Here is a 24,245-nt window from a genome sequence, read left to right as displayed (position 1 = left end):
ATTGGCAGGGCATGGCAAGGATGGCCTTTGGGAAGCAGAGGTAAAGAAGTTACACGGACAAAGACAGGCAGATAATAGATGTTATGCCTTGAACTTCTCTATTGCACTTTCACAAACCATATGGGAGCCTTTCATTCCCCTTTTTCTTCCCTCACTCTGCCAATGCAGAGTCGCTGCCCTCTGCCAGGGCTTCTGTCTGCACCAGTGACTCCACCTCCTCTGAGATGGCCAGAAACCCTCTGAAACTGCTGCAGTAGCAGCACACATGGGGAAAATGGAGACTGTCTGGGTGGAAACGGGGGCAAAAGGGAGCTTGGGAGTTCTTCACAGTGTAGCTGTCAGCCTGGGGAAGTCATGACCATGATTCATAGTGCTATCAACTGTCATCAACACCTTTGCATGCAACTTTATAGTACCTCAGCCACCTCCACTCAGTAAGATGTTCTTCTTCTGCTAGATACCCCTTGTAGCCATCTCAGAAGAAAAACTGTCACCTAAAAATGGGCCATGAACAACATTCCCCACAATTAGGCCGCGGGCCAGTTTGTTCCACCTTCTTGTTCTTCTCAGGGCAGCATCAACTGCCCCAGCACCCCTAAAGTCAGAGAACTTTCCAACACAGAGGTCATGGAGGAATGGCACTAGTAGCGCAATAACAAGACCTCAGCTTCATGCATAAAGAAGGAAATGTTAAGACCGCAGAACATAACAAACACTGGTTTGCCTCAGAAAAGTTCTAATGTTGAATCCACTAAGTTACACATAAAACCACTTAACCAGTTGCAAGAGGGGAAAAAAACCACTATCATAAGAAAAGCTTGAATGACTCTAGCGTGGGAATGACTAGCTTCTAGCTTCACCGCTGGCTTCGCTCCGAACAACGGTGGACAGCTTTTATCCTTTGGGCTGCAAAAGAAAGGGATGATTTTCATGCTCCTAAGTGACTAATCTGTAAACAATGCTTTAAATTTCTGTGAGCCTACTCCTTTGGGACTACCAAGAAGTGCACACCCCAAAAAACCCACACACATAAAAGCCCTGCCACTTGGGCCCTCTTCATGTGCCTTGAGCAGTCCCAGTAAGCATCTGTACGTATGTGCAGCTAGGTCTGATTATTCAAATCCTGTTGCCGAGTATTAACTCTCAAATCTATATTTAAGCACCTAAGTAGGAATTACTACAGCTTTCCAAAGATCCTAAGCACCAAGAGCTCTTGTTAAGAGCTCGCCGAAGTACCGACCTCCTAATGAATCTGTTTAAATGATAACATTCACCTCGCTCCCAGTGCTGTGAAATTCAGAGCTCTCCTGCACGGCTAATGCTCCTGAACCTCGGCCAGCAAGAGCCGAGCTTGTGAGTGTCCTGTTTTTCACATCAAAACACAGGCTGAATGCAAACATGCAGAGGAGCTATTTCTAAGAGCCCACAATGAATTCAAAGTGACTGTACCTTCTTCTAGAAAAGGCCTGAAATACTGCAGAATACAGGCTGTGCAGCACAGGTTAGTAGAAATTTAGGAAGAATGGTATTTTTGAAGTAAAATGTATCTGGGCATTGAACTGAAAATTAGAACTACCCGCTCCATTCGAAAGCCAGGAAGCTTCTGAAAATTTCTGCAGAATTTGAACTTTGCTGTTCCCGCAGCTAGAAAGACAAAAAGCCACTTTTCCTTTCCACAGCCTGGAGTCTTGTCCCTTGTCACACAGGCAAGCCCCCATCCTGCAGCTGAGCAGAACACAGCAGCAATATTCCAACTCGGAGAGAAAGGCCAACTCTTTATTTTTCATTTGCTTTCTTGTAAGTCTGTTTGCGGATGAAGCGCGTTTTACCTTCATTCCGCAACTTCCTCCCTCCTGTCTGAGTCACGTGGAAACGTGAGAAAAACAACAGGAGCGTATTTATAATGCCGAGAGCTGCTGAAGTGGTTGAGTGAGAGAATGTGAGACAGTGAATGTGAGAGAATAAGAATTAAAACGAAGAACAAAAATTATGAAACAGAATTTTATGGATTAATTGACAGCTAGACCCATTTTTGAACAAGAAATACCGACAGGAGGCTGGTCAAATGCTTCAAAGTGGATGTGTGGATGGTAAGGAGAGACCTCCTGTATTATTTTATGCAACTCAGCAGTATTATGCAGTGCATACATCTCAGAAATACAGTAGCTTTACACTGAGCAGATGAATTAACAAGTATTCCACGCAAATGACTTTTCATTACCAAGAATTTTAAAGGGAGCCAATAAAGATACTTAAGGAAAGGAGAGTAGAAAGGTTTTAATACTATTCAAATACCTGCACAGTTACAGAATTAGCAAAATGAAATGTTACTAGCTCAGTAAGTTATTTTTAAAAATGAAAGCACTGCTTTCAGAATGGGAAAGATGATCAAACCTGTCAAGATACACACCAAGGGAGAAGGAAGTAGAATTAAACCTAATATTTTGTATGACCAAAAGATCAGTTTCAATAAAAGACAACCATTTTGATAAACTGAACTTTAAATGCACATTCTATAAAAGCTGTAATTTTCAGTGCCACCTTTTGTCATAAACATCTACATACACATGGAAATACACACATGACACTGACTTTTTCAGTTTATTATTTAAAATACAACTTTCAGGTCAGATGATTACTATGCGCTGGCAGTATTTCCATTGTAAGACATCATCAATTTTGATGTAATGTCAAGGTTAAGCACCTTCCTAAGTTTCAAATCTCTTGAAGAAACTCCTTCTTTTCCTCAAAATATTTGTGAAACCACTCAATGTGTTCAATCTTCTGTTTAACACTGAGGTATGGGTTTTTGGAAAGCCCACAGATGACTAGTTCCATGAAGTGGCGAATAGGTCCTTGCTTGGGAAAGTCTTCGAGGTGTTTCTCCAGAAATATATGTTCGTGAAACTCAGCATCATCCTCCATCCCTAACAGAAGGGTAAAAAAACCAAAAGACAAAGCTATTATCATAACAGTAAATTTAACAAAGCAGAAAAGAATACAGTTTACAAATAAGTTAGTAATATTAATGGTTCTGCGCCTCTTTTGCACAGTTAAGCCAATGACACGTAAGTGAAAGAAACTGCAAAATTTTCAGACATTCATTTCTCCCTCCACCCAAGAAATGCCAGCATATATCATACTCCTGTATAATGTATTACTTTCATTCTGCAGCCTCATTTATAAGAATATCCAATAATTAAATCAACTTCCTGACTGTTAATCTCACTGAAAACTGATGCCAGGGCGGGAGCTGGGGGGAATAATAAAAAAATATAAATTAATACATCTTCTTGCTAAAAATCTGTTTGTTCAGTAAGTGAAAATTCTGATTCATCACGGCTATCACCTTTTATATCGGGGATGCTTTCTTAATAACTTCCATAAGAAAACACCAATTGCCTAAATTCTGCAGAGGATTAAAGCATCCAAGCTAGTCTTGAACAAATGAGCCAACCTCATGAAGTAGCTAATACTGCCCAACCAACACATGCTTATATGTTCATGCCAAGCAACGGTTTTAACATCCTACTGCTATTAAATGGGCACCGAAAATCATTTTTCTAACACTTTCTGAAGCTGTGAGGGTACGCTGATTTAAGACCGTTGTGCATCTATCTTCCCAGCTGCTACTTTTAAGTCAGAACCAGCACAAAAGCCGATGCGTTCAAAAGCAGCCACAGGAACACGGGACAAGGGATTACTGTAGATCTCTAATCTCGCACAGCTCAGATCCTGCGGTAAAATTTTGCTCTCTGACCTGTGGTTCGCTGCAGTTTGGACCGTGATGCTACCGTACACAAGACAGATTCACGACACCAATTTCTACATACAGAAAAAAGGCTGTTTTCATGGTTCCCAATTCTGAGATAAACAAACAAGGCAAACTGGGATTTGCAAGTAAAAGACTTTTCTTTAGCTAGGGATACAGGAAAATTTATATTTTATCTCAATTTGCTAGGGAGTTGTAAATGACATTTGCACCTTTAAGTAAAATTCTGTCATTAGAGAAAAATATTACACATAGTCATTTCCAGATAACAAAAACGGGAAGTGTAGACATAATAGATTTAAGTGTACGTAGTTATCTATACTAGCTAGGATATAATATATTATTTGAGAACATTAAAGCAGAAGTATTAAAATTGAGGTAATTAAGCTATGTCAGTCCTGGACTCCCTCCTGTGTTAGAGCTTCTAGTTTCAGAATAATTGATGCACAGCTCTGGGATGGAGAAGTCTCTCAGCCCTGTAGACATTAAGTTCACGTTACCTCTTTCAAATTTTAAGTATTGCAATATCTGACAGAGCTGGGGAATATCTCTATTTTTCCCCACAGATTTTTCGCAGAAATACATGAGTGTATCAATACCACCTACATGCCACATTTATCTCCCTTGTCCTTGAAAAATAAAGCATATTTTCTTCCTCAGAAGTTCTTCCTTTCCCTTTATGTTAGCTTCAGGATGAATATTTCTGTTGTGCTTGGAAACCTGTGTCCACTTAGAGAAGTGCAGCAATGATCCCTTTATCCTTTGCCACCCATGCCAACTTTCGCCCACCAAGGGAAGGCGGAATCTCACTGTACCTGGATCATAGAACCATAGAATGGTTTGAGTTGGAAGGGACCTCAAAGATCATCTAGTTCCAACCCCTTTGCCATGGCAGGGACATCTCCCACTAGAACAGGTTGCTCAAGGCTCCATACAGCCTGGCCTTGAGCACTTCCAGGGATGGAGCATCCACAACCTCCCTGGGCAACCTGTGCCAGTGCCTCACCACCCTCAGGGTAAAGAACTTTTTCTTAGATCTCATCTAAACCTACACTCTTCCAGCTTCCACCCATTACCCCTTGTCCTGTGGCTACAGGCCCTTGTAAAAAGTCCCTCCCCAGCCTTCTTGCAGGCCCCCTTCAGGTACTGGAAGGCTGCTACAAGGTCTCCCCGGAGCCTTCTCTTCTCCAGGCTGAACAAGTCCAACTCTCTCAGCCTGTTCTCATAGGAGAGGTGTTCCAACCCCATGACCATCTTGGTAGCCCTCCTCTGGACGCACTCCAACAGCCCCAAAAATCCATGAGAATTAATCTAACAAACTCAGTATAGAAAGGATCCAAATAATGCATCTTGACGCTGTTGGGGGGGGGAAATGGACATTATGTCTAATTAATAATTTCATCAATTTTCATCTCTAACTCAAAAGAAATTAAACCACTTAATGTCTCACAAAAACGCAGGTCAGAAGGAAATATTACATCACGTATTTTGATCTCCCATTTGTCGAAGACATGCTATGTGGTTTGAGGATGAAGCGTCAAGTCCAAATGTTTCAGTTAGACCACATATTTAAGCCCTCAAAAAAGTAAAGTGTGCATCACACAAAGAGACCACAATTGCCCAAAGCATCAGAGGCTGAGACCTCTGGTGGGAACTGATTAGATGAGATAAGCTCGTGCAACTCCCCACCACCACCGCAGCAAGCCATGACTCCAGCGGCATGGGAAGAACAAGTCTGTTCCTCAGCCTCTCTTGCACTGTCCTCAGAAACCTCATTTGAAACAACATGCAGAGTAGAAGATTTTCTTTACCAACCTCATAGCAAAAATTAACCCACTCCCAATATCCTATTTCCAATCCCCTACATACTACACAAAACAGAAAGTCTGGTGCATTAAGAGAAGTGTCCAGCAGGTCTAGGGAGGTTCTCCTGCCCCTCTGCTCTGCCCTGGTGAGACCACACCTGGAATAATGTGTCCAGTTTTGGGCTCCCCAATTCAAGAGATTCAGGGACCTACTGGAGAGAGTCCAATGGAGAGCTACGGGGATGATTAAGGGACTTGAACGTCTCTCCTAGGAAGGGAGACTGAGAGAACTGGGGCTGTTTAGCCTTGAAAAGAGACAACTGAGAGGGGATCTTATCAACGTTTATAAATATTTGAGAACTTGGTGTCAAGAGGAAGGGGACAACCTCTTCTTTGTGGTGCCCACTAATAGAACAAGAAATAATGGGTTTAAGTTAGAACGTAGGAAGTTCCACCTCAACATGAGGAGAAACTTCTTTACTGTGAGGGTGACAGAGCACTGGCACAGGCTGCCCAGAGAGGGTGTGGAGTCTCTTTCGCTGGAGACTTTCAAAACCCACCTTTGTGGCCTGTCCTAGGTGATCCTGCTCTGACAGGAGGGTTGGACTAGATGATCTCTAGAGGTCCCTTCCAACTCGGAACACTCTATTATTCTATGATTTCTTTAGCTAAAACACTAACCCATGCAAGACACAATCAACCTTGTCTTAAAGATAACAGCTCAAATGTAGATGTTCATCCTTCTGGGGAGTATTGCTGATATGCTAAAAAGGTGACGAAGTATCATGATCTGGTTATGTAACGTTTGCCACCTGTCTTGACAAACTGATCCAGAGCTTCTCTGCTGAGAACACATCTCAGCACAACAGCAAGAACAGGACTTGGTGAACTTTTACCTACAGAAGCCACACAAGGCAACTGAGGCATTAATTTTCTGAGACTTCCATTAAGCCTATCATTTCTGTCGTAAAGTCTCTGGCCCACCAGAAGCATTTGCTCCCTAGAATGAGGTGCTGAAGCAGAGTAGCATCAGTAATCTGCACTGTCCTTTTTAATGACTGCAGTCCTCAGGACTGGAGTAATCCGGGCATAAGCACACAGAAATAACTGTAAAAAAGGGGTAGAAATCAACTTTTTTCCCAACTTTTTGTTATGGCAAGCCACGGAGCACAACTAAAGCAAATAGAAGCAAAACAGGCAGGCAGAAAAGAGGAGAGAGAACAATGTTATGCAAGCTATGCTACTGGCTTGCTAATCTGCTAAAAATTAATTAGAGGTCAGAGAGATTGAGAGGAAAAAAAAAGGTAGTTTTCTGTCTAACAGTGACTTTAACTGCATCAAATAAGGGAAAAGGCAGACAGGCAGGAGCAGACACCACGGCAGCAGGGTGTGGGGAAAGCCTGCTACTGGTCACAGTGGCAAGCCAGCACACTTAGTCACACCTTCAGATGTTCACACCAGAGACACAGAAGTTTCAAAAAATCATAATTTTGCCCTGATGCCTCAAAGCACAGCACAATGCCTTGGTAAAGCAGTCTAATGAGAACACTGGAGATACTCTGGAGCCAAGAAAAACAATTGTAAGTGCTCCTCTTCCCTTTTTTTGTATTTTATTTAAAGCCTTGAAGGCTTTCACAATGCTAAAAGCGCAGAATTCGTGCTTCCTCAATAGAAAATGTAATTATACTTAGGTGTTTAAAGCCACATGCTTGTGGTATAAAAAGCACAATCACACATTTCTTGATAGAGAACAAGCTGAGACAATATTCTCTTACTGAGGGAAATGACTGTTACAAAACCGCAAAATTAACAGTAGGAAGGGGCATCTTTCTTTTGCAGAGCCCCTGAAATTACAGTATGTTAATGAGATCGGAGCAAGGTTCTCAAGCTTCTAACTGTGCTTTGACATACCTGACCTGATTAAAAGCCTGTGGGCTGGCAGTCTGATAGGATGGAATTTACTGACTTGATATTTCAACCTGAGAGGTGATAGATTTTGGAACGCTCCACTGGAATTTTCCACATGACTAGCCTTTGTGGACAAATCAATAAAGATTTTGTCGAAGTATATGTAAAGACTCTTTGTCCATTGGCCACCCCATCCCAGACAGCACGGTTCCGGCTGCGTTGCTCCAACAGAAAAACCACTGGTCGCCAAAGATGCCTGGTCCACTTACGGCCCCAGACAGCAGGGTTCCAGCCACATTACAACAACAGAAAAACCATTGGCCACAGTGGTTTTAAGCTTGCAAAAACATGACCAGAGTATACTTGGATTTCTACATGATGGAACAGATCAATTCTGGCAGCAGTGATTAAATTCTGTGAAGAAACTGCCAAAAAAGGATGAGAATAAACATTAAGAAACAATGAACCACATTATGCAATTTGCAACTCAGTACAGGACAGATTTTCAAAGACTCCCAGCTTCAGATGCTAACCTGTTTTGCTTTCAGTGACTGAATCATTCTAAAGTAGTTCTGTTTGATGTCTTTAAGGTCTTTTTAAAAAAATTAAACACAATCCACAGCCAAGCTTTCCCTGAAGTTATCAAGTCCCCTTTCCTAAAGTGTACACTTAGCTTGTGTAGTTATTCTTCCCTTCCTTTACATTCACTCTCTCTCTGCTGGCTTAACTTCACACGGAGGGGTTTTTTTGCTTTTTTTAAATGGTAAGTAAATATCATGCACAAAGATGTCTAGTTAAGATACATGCCCAGAGAGAGTCAATATTGTGACTGTTTATTCTTATGAAACAGACAGAACAAAGGGAGCAAACAGCTGTTTAACACTCAGTCGGGGCAGATAGGGAACTGGCAGAGAGCTGGTGAGGATCCGACTAGCCACTCGGTCTGAGAGCTGCACCAAAGAACAGGCTCTACATTATAAAACACACACAGTGGTTTTAAGATTCCCCCATCCTCTGCTAGAAGCTTCTTCAAAGAAGTTGCATAGTAAAAGGCATTATGTAACAGACTTGAATGGCCTCTTGGTGTCGAAAGCATCAGGGCTGAGGGAGTAAAGGAGGGAGGGAGTCCTCCCCTTTTTAGCAGCAGCCAGGTCTCAGATCAGTCAAACCACCTGCAGGACTGCACCTGAAGAGTGCCAGAATGAGTTCAGCTGAAGCATCTCTGATTTGGGACACTTGGAAAGTTTTATTTGTTTACTATCGAATGCGTGACTCATAGCTGAAGGACTACATTAAAACAGCCAAAGGTCATAACATGCTCTAATTCTCAAAAAAAGATAAATACAGACAAGTAATAAAAGTTAACAGTGCACCTACCGGCTTCATTGTCAATTGGGAACTCCCACAATATTCCTTCTTTTGTCCACTCAATCATCTCCTCAAAACCGTTTCGGGGAGGCTGTGCAGTTACTGCTGCAATCTCCTTCGCAAATTCCACATCCCAAATTGTTGGTGAAGATACTGAAAAAGAAATTTTGTAAAGATCTGTCAGTATGCCAAAGACTTCTCACTAGCTAAAACAAAGTCCTTTAATATTAATCTTCATGAAAACCAACACTTACAGCTGGGCAAATTTTTCTACCTCAGATGCCAGCATCACCGTTCTCAAATGAGAAATATCTGTTGAAATGAAAGTCCACTGAACTCTTAAATGTCTGCTAAAATCTTCCTGTGAACTCCTAGGGGATTATTTATTTTTAAGCCTGTCAGAGCCAGAATTTAATTTTTCCACAATTTTTTTTTTTCTCTTTTTGTTGTCTTCGCAAATTGCACATATGTCAAACTCCGAACTTGACTGGTGCACTCTGCTAAAGAAATCTTGCCTACAACAGGAGTTTTCAGATACTTCACAACTAGACTCTCATTTGGGGAAACAACTCAATTCTTTCCTCAGCACTCCCACGTGCCCCAGTTTTTGCCTCTCAGACTTGAGAAATCCTGATTTTCTCTTCTCCTCCTGAAGTCAAAGAGTCCCTTTAGGAAAGCATCTATTCCCGATGTATATGTATATTTTTTTTTTTAAATCAAAGTGTACTCAGACAGCAGAAGAGTTACTTTTAAGGAGTTCCTGCCCCTCCACCCAGGAGAACTGGTCACGAGCCCAGACCGAACCGCGTCGCTGAAGTGAAGGGAACAAGCTGTTACCAGCGGACAGGGAGGAACCGCTGGGAGTGCCTCGGGCTGCTGCTGTCTCATGAGCTGGCCCAAGTCGCGCTCCTTTTTGTTTTCTTGTCTGCCCCTCTCAGAACAGAGATCTTGATGTGAATTCAAATGTTACAGTCCATTTGAAGTGGGTCGTGGCCAATCAGCTATTATTTTACTCCTCATAAGCTTTTGAAACAAAGATAGAATTTCCTCTTTGGCTCAGTGGCTTACACCTCAACTGGATTAAAAAAAAAAAAAAGCTACCACAAATTCTTACCCCCTCTCCTTCAAGAAAAAACAAAATGAATGGGCAAACAGAATTTTTACATATTGAAAAGTGTTTTCATTTTTTGTGTTAATTCAGCAGATACTTTTTCAAATTACTTCTTACTTAGGAGGAAAATTTCCAAAACTATGCTCCCTAGCTGCCTACTCTGATTTGAGGGCTGGAGGCAGGAATATAATACAGATAAAAGACATGACAAGCCACCAGAATGAAATTATTGTACACGTCTGAAAAAATGCCTTCTATTAATGCACTACTAATAAATGTTATAATAGAAAGGAGTAAAAACTCAACTTTTCATGCCTGCAGTAAAAGTGATAAACATTGTATTTTCACCTCTGTATAAGAGATTAACAGTTACTGATACTTTACATTTACAGTTATTAATAATTTTTTCAGGATGCCAATGTACTCTCCAGTTAACATTCTGGTTTTCAAAATAAATATTTAATACATACCACAGAACTTGCTTTTCTGTCATGTATAAATAATATTTTAACTCACTATCTCCACTAACACAAGCCAAGAAAGTGAAAGCAAATGAATTAAGGTATCATGTATCCCACTGGTATTTCCTGAGATTAATGCAAATTTCTTTTTTTGTCATCAGGCTTAGTCAATAAGCCAAGTAATAAGCTTCGTGGCTTAGAACATACTGTAGATTTCTTCAAGGCTTCCTAGAATCAAACAGGGAAACATCACATAAAAAGCTGAAAGAAGCTTACTTTCTAATATCTAATTACAAATCCAGTAAAGTCCACTTGCTCTCTTACACAATTTGTGCACACTCCAGTTTTATGTTAAAAAAAAAAAATCTCAACTTTTTCTCTAGGGTGACTACTGTGTGTCATTGTGCCTGCACTGTGTTCATGAAAAAAAAGAAAGGTTAAATTTTCATCATTTTACCTGAGTAAATTTGATTCAGTTCAAAGATCCATTACTTGAACATCACATTTTCCAAAACAGTTTAACACTGCATCGATTGTCACATTTTTATATGCAAAATGGACTGATTTTAAGGAAATCGGCAGTCTTAAATAGCAAATTGAGTTCCATTCTAATAAGCAACTTTCATAGTCCACTACAGAGATGGCTGCATTCAGAAAGCTCACAGCTGCTTGCAAATATGCAGATAGCAGTATCTGACATTTTACTAAGGAAATAAAGTAGGCAAATTAATTTCTTTCTGCAGTTCCAAGTGTAAAAAAAGAAGAAAACTACTCTGCTAGAAATCTTGCAGTCCTACTGTCAAAACAGAAACAAATATTTATCATTTCCTAAGATATCAGAGCGAATACTATTTCTTCTGCAGCTGCTGGCTTTATGTATAATCCTAAGTCACTATACTGGAATATTTTTTTTATTTATTTTTTTTTCCAAAGGGCCTCAGCATAGCTTATGAAAACGAGCTTATTAAAGCTCAGTGCTAACAATGAAGAGTTTTCATTGTTTAGAAAGAAAAGTGAGGGAGCGAGTTCTTTACATGACTTGCCCTTACTCACATGCTCTTACCCAAAACCCAATCTGCAGTTAAGCCAAGTTTTTGTGGGTGACAGCTCCCTCCCTCACGTGGCATTAAGACATTGCAGCGCTGTGCCATTCACTGCACACAAAGGTAGGTCACACCTGTTTTGCCATTAGTTTTTATCTTCGGTGAGTTTTGGCATGTGTATTTGTTGGATAAGGAATTGGTTGGACGGTCACATCCAGAGGGCAGCGGTCAACAGCTCAATGTCTAGATGGAGATCACCGACAAGTGATGTCCCTCAGAGGTCCATACTGGGACCACTGCTGATCAGTATCTCCATCAACAACGTAGACAGGGGGATCGAGGGCACCCTCAGTAACTCTACAGATGACACCAAGCTGTGTGGTGCAGTTGACAGGACGATGGCATGGGATGGCATGGGATGGGATGGCATGGGATGGGATGGGATGGCATGGGATGGGATGGGATGGGATGGGATGGGATGCCATCCAGAGGCACCTGGACAAGCTGGAGAGGTAGGCCCATGTGATCCTCATGAGGTTCAATGAGGCCAAGCGCAAGGTCCAGTACCTGGGTGAGGGCAATCCCCAGTATTGATACAGGCTGGGAGATGAAGGGATTGAGAGCAGCCCTGCCAACAAACACTTGGGAGTGGATGAAAAGCTGAACACAAGCCGGCAACGTGCACTTGCAGCCCAAAAAAATAACCATGGCCAGCAGGTTAAGGGAGGTGAGTCTACCCCTCCTCTAATCTGCTCTGGTGACACTCTACCTGGGGTACTGTGTCCAGCTCTGGGGTCCTCAGCACAAGAAGGATATCAACTTGTTGGAGCAAGTGCAGAAAAGGGTGACAAAAACGAACAAAAGGCTGAAGCACCTTTCCTGTGAGGACACACTGCAAGAGCTGGAGTTGTCCAGCCTGGAGGAGGCTCCAGGGAGACTTTACTGTGGCCTTTCACTATTTAAAAGGGACCTATAAGAAAGGTGGTGGCAGACTTTTTAGCAGGGCCTGTTGTGAAACAACACGGGGTAATGATTTTAAACTAAAAGCGGGTAGATATAGACTAGATATAAGAAAGACATTTTTTACAACGATGAAACATTTTTGACAGTGATGAAACACTGGCACAAGTTGTCCAGAGAGGTGGTAGAAGCCCCACTCCCCGAAAACATTCAAGATCAGGGTGGACAGTGCTCTGAGCAACTGGATCTAGTTAAAGACGTCCCTGTTTATTGCAGGCAGGATGGGACTAGATGACCCTTAAAGGTCCCTTCCAACTCAACGCATTGTATGATTCTAAACATATATGAAGAGCTTTACAGTAGGTAAAACAAGGTGTCCATTCACCACTTACAGGATCTTTCAAACTACATGCACAACACTAAGCAAGGCCACAAAGCAATCAAATGCATGGTCTTGTTTTCTTTCTACCTTGCTTACACTTACCCACCTGTAGAGTACACTTGTTTCCCTGGGGTCACACCCTCATGTTCCTTTGCCACAAAATCATAGAATTACAGAATGTCAGGGGTTGGAAGCGACCTCTAGAGATCATCTAGTCCAATCCCCCTGTAAGAGCAGGATCACTTAGTGCAGCCACACAGGAACGCGTCCAGGTGGGTTTTGAAAGTCTCCAGAGAAGGAGACTCCACAACCTCTCTGGGCAGCCTGTGCCAGTGCTCTGTCACCCTCACAGTAAAGAAGTTTCTCCTCAGGTTGAGATGGAACTTCTGATGTTCTAACTTAAACCTATTATTTCTTGTTCTATTAGTGGGCACCACCAAAAACAGGTTGTCCCCTTCCTCCTGACACCCACTCCTCAGATATTTATATATATTAATAAGATCAGTTGTCTCCTTTCAAGGCTAAACAGCCCCAGTTCTCTCAGTCTCTCTTCATAGGAGAGATGTTCAAGTCCCTTAATCATCCTCACAGCTCTCCATTGGACTCTCTCCAGTAGGTCCCTGTCTCTCTTGAATTGGGGAGCCCAAAACTGGACACAGTATTCCAGGTGTGGTCTCACCAGGGCAGAGTAGAGGGGCAGGAGAACCTCCCTAGACCTGCTGGACACACTTTTCTTAATGCTCCCCAGGATCCCATTGGCCCTCTTGGCCACAAGGGCCCATTGCTGTCCCATGGACAACTCACTGTCCACTGGGACTCCAAGGTCTTTCTCCATGGGGCTGCTTTCCAGCAGGACGTCCCCTAATCTGTACTGGTGCCCAGTGTTATCCCTCCCCAGATGCAGGACTCTACATTTATCTATATTGAACTTCATGAGGTTCCCCTTTGCCCAGCTCTACAGCCTGTCCAGACGAATGCAGCAAGTTTGCAACTTGTCCAAATAAGCTACTGGAGCAGACAAAACCATTCTAGGTTGGTTTTACTCTCACAGGAGAAAGATTGGCCTTAGTGACCAAAAGTCAGTTTTACCCTTCAAGGTCAGTAACAGAATGTCCTGATTAGCACCAGAAAAAAAAAATCTATTACACTGCAAGGAAGTTCTGCTTGCTAAAAATTGGAGTTACATTATTCATTTTTTTATAGATCTGAAAGCAGGAAGTTAACAGGTCATAAGTCTCCTTCACAACAGTGAATCTCTTGATATTCTAAAAATTCAGAACTTGGCTTCACTGGTTTTTTTTCATTATTGAATTTCCACTAACCTGTTTTCAGTGCATTTTCTCTTTCTGTAGAAGCCTTAGCGAATATATTAAGCCTCTTTCCTACTTTGAGACTTCTATAAACAAAAAAGAAAAATGATATTTAGTATTTCACAACATTTCACAACATTGCCAGAAAATATTTAAAAGCACAAAATACTCTCATGAACTAACAGATCTCTGGAGGAAAAAAAAAAAAAAAAGATAGTGACTCGTACTGAATCCTCAGGCTTTTAACCAGAGAAAGTGTTTATGACTTCATTATTCGTCTGTAACAGAGCTTCCCAAAACATTTTTGTGCGAAAGAATGGGCATAAACCAGACATTATCTTTGCAGTCATTTTTTACTGAAATATTTAGGAATCTGAACAAAGCTAAACAGTATCAAACCACAGCACTCGAGTAGTTTTACAAAGTTGCAACTAAAAAGTGAATCTGGTGAGTTGAGTTTTTTCCCCTCTTAAAAACATTGCACAATTCAGGAAGAGAAAAAGGCAACATCTACATCAAACAATTCCTGCTTTATGACATAAATAGCCTTTTTGGAAGATTACACAGCCATCTCCTCTGCCATATGGCAAACACTCAAAGTATATCTGTATGATATATTTTAAATAGCATTACCCTGATGCTCTCTCTTCTGAACATAAAAATATTTCACTCTGACCATCTATTTTTAACCATATTTATCTTTAGCATAAGCCTATATTAAAAAAAATAAAAAACAGAGTTCAACAAGTAATGAAATAAACTTTCTAATAAATGGAAATAAAGTAAAACCAATGCCTTTACTGTAGAACACACTGAACTTCAAAACAAATGATTCTTTTAATCATAAAACCTTCCGCTGAAATAGTCCAATAGTTTCTGCTTTATGCTATTACACATTCACTCTTACCGTGCCAATACTTGCCCCTCCTGACCTTAAAATTGCACCTCTCTGGATTTACTGCAGGTTTCTGATGGCCATGATCTCTTCTGCAAACCTGCTCTGTCATATTGTGTGCTACTGATCTGGATCTATTTCAGCATAGAGCCATCTAATTACAGAACCTTAAAAGAATGTTGATTTAGGATTATATTTTCCTATTTGTGTGTAACTCCCAGTAAGACTGGCCTAAGTTACAAGCATGACTTGGAAGAACACTTATTTTAAAATGATTAGTTCAAATCACTCTAAGGCAATATCACCACTCATCTCATTGACATCTACTAACTTGATTTAAAGTTAGATATTCTTTTTTCCCTATTATCAAGAGATAGGTATACCCATTAGATTTTCAGGGATGCAGGAGGACACTTAGGACTGAAACTGGAGACAGTTTGCTCATTTAAGGGATTTTAAAAACTGTTTGAAGGTACTATTCCTGAAGTGTATACCAACTACAGTTTCATCACACAAAGAGGGCAAGGAAGCTTCTCAGATTCATAAGTTTAATAAGTGTTCTCAAATACAAGTGAAATTCACTTTACTTTGCAGTATGCTAACAAATGAAAAGTTCAGCAAAAATATAAAATAATATACACTGTAGAAGCATGCAGTAGCTCAAGTTTTCAGTTTATACTTCTAGATATTATTTCTCTTCTTTCAAACTTCGAAAAACTTTTTTAATCCAACACCTTAAAAGTATTTCTCACAGCCAGTCAAGAATCACAGCATAATAAAATTACTTTCATATGACTACCAACTCTCTCTGATAATTAGCCCCATATTAAAAATAACTACAGAGCTATTCAGCAGCTGACAATTAAGTTGGTCTCCTTGCTCCTCAAACTGGCAGCTTATAGCTGAGTGAAAACCCCAGGAGAGAAATATCTCAGTCAGAAGGGCTCAATCAAGAACCTTGTTCAATTTCTTCCCTTTGGCTTCCATGACAAGAAGCCCCTCTTGCACTTTCTGTAAGCTTTGCATCAGGAAAAGAAAACCACTGCTTGCTGGCCTTAAAATACCGAAGAAGCCCAAGAGATACTTCCTTAACACACCTTAACAGTTCGGTAGTTCAAGAACAAGGAAGTTACTCAGAAACATTTCAGCAAGTAGGTTACATTCTTATAATGACTGGCGAGAAGTTACTTCTTTCCGGTTTTTGCATGATCCACATGGCTCAATGCACATGTTCTGATTTGTTCCTTACAGAAAGTCACAATTCTCTGTTTATTATATATTGAAATAGATGCCTCAGCCAAAGAGGACAGAATATTGTACATCTACTCACACATAAATTTAGACTTCTTTTTTTCTCAGTTTTACAAATTCTGTCTTCAGCATTATCTATCTAAACACAAATGGCTCAACTTCCAGCCCCCAACCCTAAGAAAAGGGGATTACTTTGCAAAATAAATTAATGATTGGAGAAGTTAATCTAACTAAAACCAGAACTGCTAGAGAAAGAATATAGTGAGAAGGAATGTGATGATGAACAGCGTGGGAAAATCAAAAGACTGCAGGCAAGAAAGCACAACTTATAGGAGTAAAACAAAAATTTAAGAGCACTACTTAATTCATTAAGAAATAGACTGGTCACATAAAACTAGGAGCAAGATAAATTTAAGGAGTACCCTTAAAACATCATGTAAATAATGAAGTTAATTTCATAGACAATTATAATGACACAGACAATAATCAGCTACGAAATGACTTACAACAAGGTGGTAAAAATTAAAGGTGACCACAAGGTGACCACCAACAAGATGGTAAAAATTAAAAAACAACTTTAAAAATCTCTTTAAAGACCCAAGAGATCAGATGAAACTTTTGTAAACATAGAATATTTATCAAAGTTTTCAATTTAATGATAGTAAGCCTTCAAAGTCTCCATTTCCCAAAAAGTTAAGAAAGTTATATAAAATTGTATCATGCATAAGTGAAAATAAATTAAACTAGTTAAAATAAACACAATTCCATTTCAGTACCAAGTATTTTTAGTTAACCAAAACTTAGTATTAAAAAAGTGCACGTTATTTGATTACCTGGTTAAAGTTAACTAGTGTGTTCTTACAGAAGTTAATTGTAACACTGACAGTGTCTTCTCGAAAAATATTTAAGGAAATTCTTTAATCTCTGAAGTATCACAGTAACAAGAATATGTGCAGCTGAACCAAAAATAATATCTGATTATAATAACTGAGTGCACACTCCTGTTGGAAGGAAACGCAACAAAAATACCTTCTGGAGTCAAAAGACTGAGGCTTAATTCTCTGACCATCCTCATCCAATTCCAAGGAAATGCGATTGGATATCCTCACGGCTCTCTGAGCTCGGGATTGCTTTTTAACTGCCATTTCTGAAATAACGTTGCTGAAATTAAAAATGTGAATGTAAAAACTCAACGAATCGACAAAGCAAGGAAGTTTGTCGTATGCATTAATCAGAAACTCTACTCTTGATTGGTTTCATAAGCCTCAACGAGACAGTATTACACGTTCCTCACAAAATACACCCATTTTTAAGTCATCACACATTCAAGGCTTACTTTTTAAACCATCTCGCTTGTGACGTTCTACACAGATTAAATGAGAAGTGCCATTTTAGCTTAGTAAATCTACAACGAATGCTTTCGCTGAAATTATCTCATTTGCAACTATAAGAAAAATTTCATACAGCCGCATATCAATATTCTCAGAGCGTGCTAGTTACGTTTTGCTGAAGCAAAGAAGGAATTGCTCTGAATATAAGGAGCGTGCTGAAATAGAGAGGCGAAAATCATCAGGTTTTTTGGACAGGAACAAACACTGCCCAGGGACAGAGCTGTGCTGCTGCAGAGCAAAGGGAATCTTGCCTTCATACATCAGCTGACACGGGTCAATCATGTCACCCGAATAAGTAGGTCACCTTTCCTGATCCACCGCAATCTGTTGCATTGCGTAATCATATTACGGCATTAACAGACCACATCTTCCTTTGTAATTCTGTAGTCAAAAATCATACGCGAAGAGCAAACACTGTGATCTTTTCCAGCGCTGCGCGCAGCTCGTTCCCAACACAAAACTCGCCACCTTTCTGTCTCCGCTAATTAGTCCCCTTAACTGGCAGGTCTGTGGGTGGCAAAGACTGAGCTGGTAATTCTTCCTTACGGCTATCCTCTCCACCCAGCCGCTGTCAGTAACACAGAGGCAGCCAAAATTGCAGCACTTAAGTTTTAAGACCTAGATACGCCCCCTCCCCCCCAAAAAAGTAGGCCAAATTGAAAATACTGCATACCCATTTTATGAAAATCTGAATGAAATTCAAACTACGTTTTTGGCAGTTTAAGTCAAAAGAGATTTCATCGACAAGAAAGAAGTACTTCTGACAAACCGTAAAAGCTAATTGCCAGAGCAACACAGTAGGACTTCTCTTTGGTCTTAGATGTGGTTTCAAATGCAAGAACAAGAATAGCATAGCTCTTCAAGTACCTACTCTGAAAGAAAGTCATCTGAAAACGTTTTAAACAATTTCAATTTAATCTTGCAGGAAAAAAAAAATAACAACCAAGCTCAGATTACTTGAGTATCTCTCACTAGAAATTACTGCACAAAGTGCCTACTGGCATTAGTGAGCTGGTGCTGGGCCAGAGGCTTGACACACTTCTGAGGGTCAAGGGGCCATAATTCCTAAGGTCAGTCACACACAGCTCTGCCCAACTGCTTGACTCGGCTGTGACCTAAAAGGCTGGAGTGTTCCCATACTTCAGGGGGATCAGGCTTGCTCAGAGCAGCTCTCCTCACAGCTGACCTTGATTTATTTGTGGTTTTGCACAGCAGGTCTGGACAGACAATGCTACCAAGCTACAAGAACATGCAGTCAATGGTATCATATTTCTCACTGGGATGTCTTAATGTCACCTCATCAGGGGTATACGAACATTTCTGGCAGGAACATTCATCACTCCATCACTTAAAGCGTCCCTATATTAACTAAAAATAAAACTACAAAGATGAATGCCTTTTGTAATAAAAAAAAGCAGATTACAAGCTTGTACCTACAGCAGTTCAGTATTACAGAAGTAAGGCTTTTGTAACAACCACACATCCTCTCTCCTTCCTGATTACCAAGCAATAATTACAATACTAAAAGTGAAGACCTAAGGAGCTTTGGATACGTTTTAGCCTAATCTCAGAATTACTTTTCTTCATCATTATCATCCAAAACAGGAGCTGAAATTTCAACTAGTAGTGCTGCAGATTTTATTTTGGTATAGTGCCGTTGTAATTTCCACTGAGTGAAACTCCATCCCACACTGGGAAAAATAAATTCCTGTATCATTAATATTTTCCCCTCCTAGTGAACACACTGTCCTCAACACTGTCTAGAAAACAAGGTGACAACTGCAAACAACAGTGACCTCTGGAGGCCACGCCACAATCATGGGGGAAAAAAAAGTAATATAAACCGAAAGATCCAGACAACACACAATTTATTTCATAGCCTCATAAATCAAAATAGTAGTATGCCAATTTTTTTTCAGTTGAGAATTACATGGCTCTACTGCTTGTGAACGTATCTAATTTTTAAACAACAGAGGAATATCTACTATCTTTTAAAAGGCATCACTACATTGAATGCAAAACCTTTATGGGAAAAAAGGAAAAGGACTGCCCATATTCTCTTGTTGTCAAATAAAAATCAACACAAAATAATCATGTATGAATAAAAGCAATTACTTTCTAACCTCTTAAAAGTATTTTATTGCCTTCTGCTGGACTTCTTAAAATCAACAGTTTTAGCACTGATCGGAAAGCTGAAAGTACCAAATTCATCTCAGGATCTAACTGTGAAATGTCTTTGGAGACATTTAAAACCTGCCTGGACGTGTTCCTGTGTGACCTACTGTAGGTGATCCTGCTCTGGCAGGGGGGCTGGACTGGATGATCTTTTGAGGTCCCTGCGAACCCCTGATATTCTGTGATTCTGTGAAAGGTCAGCATTAACCAAGCTTACAGTCATGAAAACCAGCAGGAGTTGCTGGTCTTTCAAGAAAACTCATCCATTAATAAATAGTTTCAAACTGTTATTTAACTATTAAAGAAGAAAACAGAACTTTTCAGCAGATAATAAAAAAAAAATTGACATGTATTTCCAGATAGAAGTAAGCTAGTTCACAAACCTGCCTCATGAAGTAGAACTTGCCAACTCAAAGCAGAGCAAGCCAGCCATGACATTCCTAGCCAACCAAAAAAGGATGGTTTTGGTTGAGGAAAATGCATTTTTCTAACCATTGTGATTCATCCACAAGCATGTTCTAAAATATTGTAATAGCATGTCTTAACCCATCAACTACATAGAGGCACTATACAGCTGCGGGGACTCCGGCTTCTAAATTTCTGAAGAATTTAATTTTGGGCAAGAGAGAAAAGAAAAAAAAAAAAAGCAAAAGCCTTTTTGCTTAGACTACAGCTTCCTTAAAGACACATTCTTTCTTCCACAGCAGCCACAGCTGGTAAGTGCTTTGAGGGAAAGGGCAATGAGTGGTGAGGACAGCGAGCCCTTAATGCCAGTGAGCAGACCAGGAATAGATGCAGGCACGTATGAATTTGGCCACTGCACATTTCAGCTCACTCAGTATCAGCACGGTCCTCCAACACCTTCTCAAGTACCGAAGTAGGCTCTAATTATGTTTAAATTGGCCACCCACAGCCAATGCCACTGTTAAGACACTTGTGTACTCTGCTCCTCTGAACAACCCCAGGGATAAATAATAGTTTAACAAACATAAGTTTTATATAAAATAGTCCTTATTTCCTTCTTTGTACACTAGCAAGTGTCTCTAAAATTCTTTGGTAACATTGCACACAAAAAAAAACAACCAAAAAAATTACACAGAAAGACATCAAGATTACATAAACCAGCCAGATCTCTAACTTTTAAAGCTACACATTTTGGCTCCAAGAGCTTCTGTCAAGTTCTTGAGATCTCCTATACTCAGGCTGAAAGTATATTATGAAAACAGAGCACACAGCCTTGGGAGATGTACTTCCTAAAGCTCTACTTCCTCCTCAAATAGCACAGACCTCACACATTTGGAGAGAATTTCATTCTCCTCTCCACAACCACCATGAGCACTCTTGGTAGAGAATCACGAACACAGGCTAAAAGGAAACTTGCATAGTTTCTCCCTTTTCCCTTCACACCCTCTGAAGAAGGTGAATAACTCTGTTAAATAAAATGCACAGAGCATTGTGTATTCGAGCCTCTTTGCAACCATCTAACTGCACCTATTCGCAAGCATCTGTCGCGTTCCTCCTTAGTTTTCACTCATTTTTAAAAGACAAATATGAGCCACTAACACCAGCTTGTCGGCTGCTCTGTTTGCAGTACGCAGAAATACATGCAAGGCAGATCCTCTACTGACCCCTAGAGCTACCTACAAATATTAATACATGGGTCACACTTAAATCCTGGATTGGGACAAACTCATTTTCACAGAATAATTTAAAACTTAAGATAGGTGGCTTGCAGTTCACACTGCAAACAGCCAGAAATAAAGGTTTCACATTCCTATTTTGCTGAAAATCCCCTTTTCTGTTTAGTTCAGCATTCCACATGGATTTAATGCCTTATTTTCTCAGTAGTTATCTGAATACTAGCGGCGGGGGTAGGGAGAAGAAAGAAAAAATATGTCTTCAGCCATCGTCCAAAAGAACAAGTATTCAAAACTGTTTCGGTTTTCAAGCTAATGTTTCTCATCTGTTTGAAAGCCACACTGGAAACGGAGTTAAGCCAAAAGATGAGTTTCTTGTGTTGACTGGAAAGTTTTGAAAGGAAGGGTGGGGCTATAAATAGAGCTGCTCTAGTTCAGTTCTGCAGAGCTGTCATGAAAAATCACCAGGTCAGACAGGACGTCTGAACCATCTACAAATCCATCCATTGTGTGAGAGTTTCAGAAGCTTAGGAAAAAAAAAAAAAAAATCTGTTATTTTGCTAGCCTGTCCAAGAAAGTAATGATCCTGGGTAGGAAAACAATCCTACTTCTGCAAAACCATTTTAGAACGAGGATGGCAAAATTTAGGGATTTTGTTATAACCAGACCAGGGATGTTCCCAATATTGATTAATATCCAGGATAATCTGTCCAAATTATCTTTTAGGGCCATCTTTCAAACACAACCCAATCACCTTCAAGATGACATTGCAAATTCAGGATTTCAAGCATTATTGAGAATAATATTCAGTAAACAGACCGTATGTTAATAGTTCCTCCCTTTTTCTGCTTATCTGTAGTTTCTTCGTGTCTTCTTAGTTGTGCAAGTAGCTCTGATTCTGTCTGTTTCTTGTTGAGTGGCAGGGAAGATGCAACAGCAGAAGCAGCCTCCACCAGTTCTGGATTTAAAGGCTTGACTCTGTAAGGGACACAAAAGATAGTGAAATGCAAAAAAACCAACAACAATATAAGTCTTGATATATTTAAATGTCACTTCTGTACAGTTGCTTTGTGTCTTAATAATGCAGAAGTTACAGTTACGCATCAGGTCAAGTGGGGGTGGCCAGGTTTGCCCTAAGTTGCACTAATCATCCACTGCCAAATGACGCTGACAAGTGCTCGTTCTCAGACCTGGGCAAACGGCAGCCCTACGCCGATGCAAAGCCGCTCAGGTGTCAAGCTGGGAGACCACAGGCAGCAGAGACACGTGGGGTTACCAGCACGATCTAGCACGTCATTGAGGGGAGCTACTTGCAAGACTTGACAATCACGACGCCATTTGTTAATTTTTTTTTTTCCCTTTTCCTCAGTTTCATTGTATTTTATCTGAGTGCTATTTCTCCCCTTCCATTAAAATAACTTTCCACAGGCAGATTCTAGCGCTACTTTTCAAGTCTCAGTGCAGAATAAGGTAGTGTACGGTAGAAAACACACATCTTTTGTACAGATTCTTCCCTGTGATCAACCGCCACCTACACCTGTACACCATGCTCTTCTACAAATTCTTTTCCATGCTTAGAAATGGCATTTGATGTTTTGTTTTGTTCTAGAGAATGAAAAAAAAAATCAACCTGAATTAAAAAGAGAAAATAGACTAAGAAAAATTTGTTATACTTTACCGCTGGATGTGTTCTGCAGTTCTCCGAAGCGCAGCACCTTCACTGTCTGGGCCTTCCAGCTTGTCTGTAGCTTGCTTTGCAATCTCACGTGCTTTTATCTCTTGGAGCTTCTTCCTGTAGCTCACTTCTACTTTCATATTACCAATAAGGTCCAACAACTTCTGCTTTGGTGTTTCTGCTGTACCCTCCTGGTTCTTTGATGCCATTTCAGCTGTGCTGTCTTTGGAAGTGGTCGATCCATCTTTCTCAGCAGAAAGCTCACTGCTTGTGCTAAAGAATTTCTGTATTTTGCTAGATGGGACACAAAGTTTAAAAAAATAATAAAAACAGAAGTAGCTCTTAAAAAAAGTTACTACGGTTATTTTTCCCTCTGGAACAGGTCCTCCAATTTACCGCACCACCATGATTCAGCTGTGCTGTCTTTGGAAGTGGTCGATCCATCTTTCTCAGCAGAAAGCTCACTGCTTGTGCTAAAGAATTTCTGTATTTTGCTAGATGGGACACAAAGTTTAAAAAAATAATAAAAACAGAAGTAGCTCTTAAAAAAAGTTACTACGGTTATTTTTCCCTCTGGAACAGGTCCTCCAATTTACCGCATCACCATGAAGAATCATAGAATCTCAGGGGTTGGAAGGGGCCTGAAAGATCATCTACTCTGGGGTCACACCCTCGTGTTCCTTTGCCACAAAATCATAGAATCACAGAATGTCAGGGGTTGGAAGGGACCTCTAGAGATCATCTAGTCCAACCCCCCTGCCAGAGCAGGATCCCCTAGGGCAGCCACACAGGAACGCATCCAGGTGGGTTTTGAAAGTCTCCAGAGAAGGAGACTCTACAACCTCTCTGGGCAGCCTGTTCCAGTGCTCTGTCACCCTCACACAAAAAGAAGCTAAAACTAGGACAGTGCAGGAAAGGACGTCAACCCAGGGAGAGCAGGGAGCTGCTCAAGATATTGCTGCAACACAGATACAACCACACGCTCTGGGAAAACTATCCAAGAGCTATTCAAAGAACTGTTCTCTTTTAACATTCTAAAATGACATGTTTACATCTTTAAATTCAAAACTACTTTTCTGTCTAAAAGTCACCTTCAGGTTA

General features: G+C 40.5%; 1 protein-coding gene across 1 annotated transcript; it reads right to left on the bottom strand.

The window, feature by feature from the left end:
- Nucleotides 1–2,715: 2,715 nt before the first annotated feature.
- On the bottom strand, nucleotides 2,716–23,308 carry MRPS31 (mitochondrial ribosomal protein S31). The gene is made up of 6 exons (XM_009872968.1): nucleotides 23,148–23,308; nucleotides 22,289–22,447; nucleotides 17,296–17,427; nucleotides 14,133–14,206; nucleotides 8,863–9,006; nucleotides 2,716–2,927 (listed from the first exon to the last, which is right to left on the bottom strand). The coding sequence occupies exons 1-6, from the start codon at nucleotides 23,282–23,284 to the stop codon at nucleotides 2,716–2,718; spliced, it is 858 nt and encodes a 285-aa protein (XP_009871270.1). The 5' UTR covers nucleotides 23,285–23,308.
- Between the last annotated feature and the right edge of the window lie 937 nt (nucleotides 23,309–24,245).

This window comes from Apaloderma vittatum, unplaced genomic scaffold (assembly GCF_000703405.1).
Source record: "Apaloderma vittatum isolate BGI_N311 unplaced genomic scaffold, ASM70340v1 scaffold3887, whole genome shotgun sequence".
NCBI classification, from domain to species: domain Eukaryota; kingdom Metazoa; phylum Chordata; class Aves; order Trogoniformes; family Trogonidae; genus Apaloderma; species Apaloderma vittatum.
Note: the sequence above shows the minus strand (reverse complement) of the source record. Positions and strands in the feature narration are given on the sequence as shown.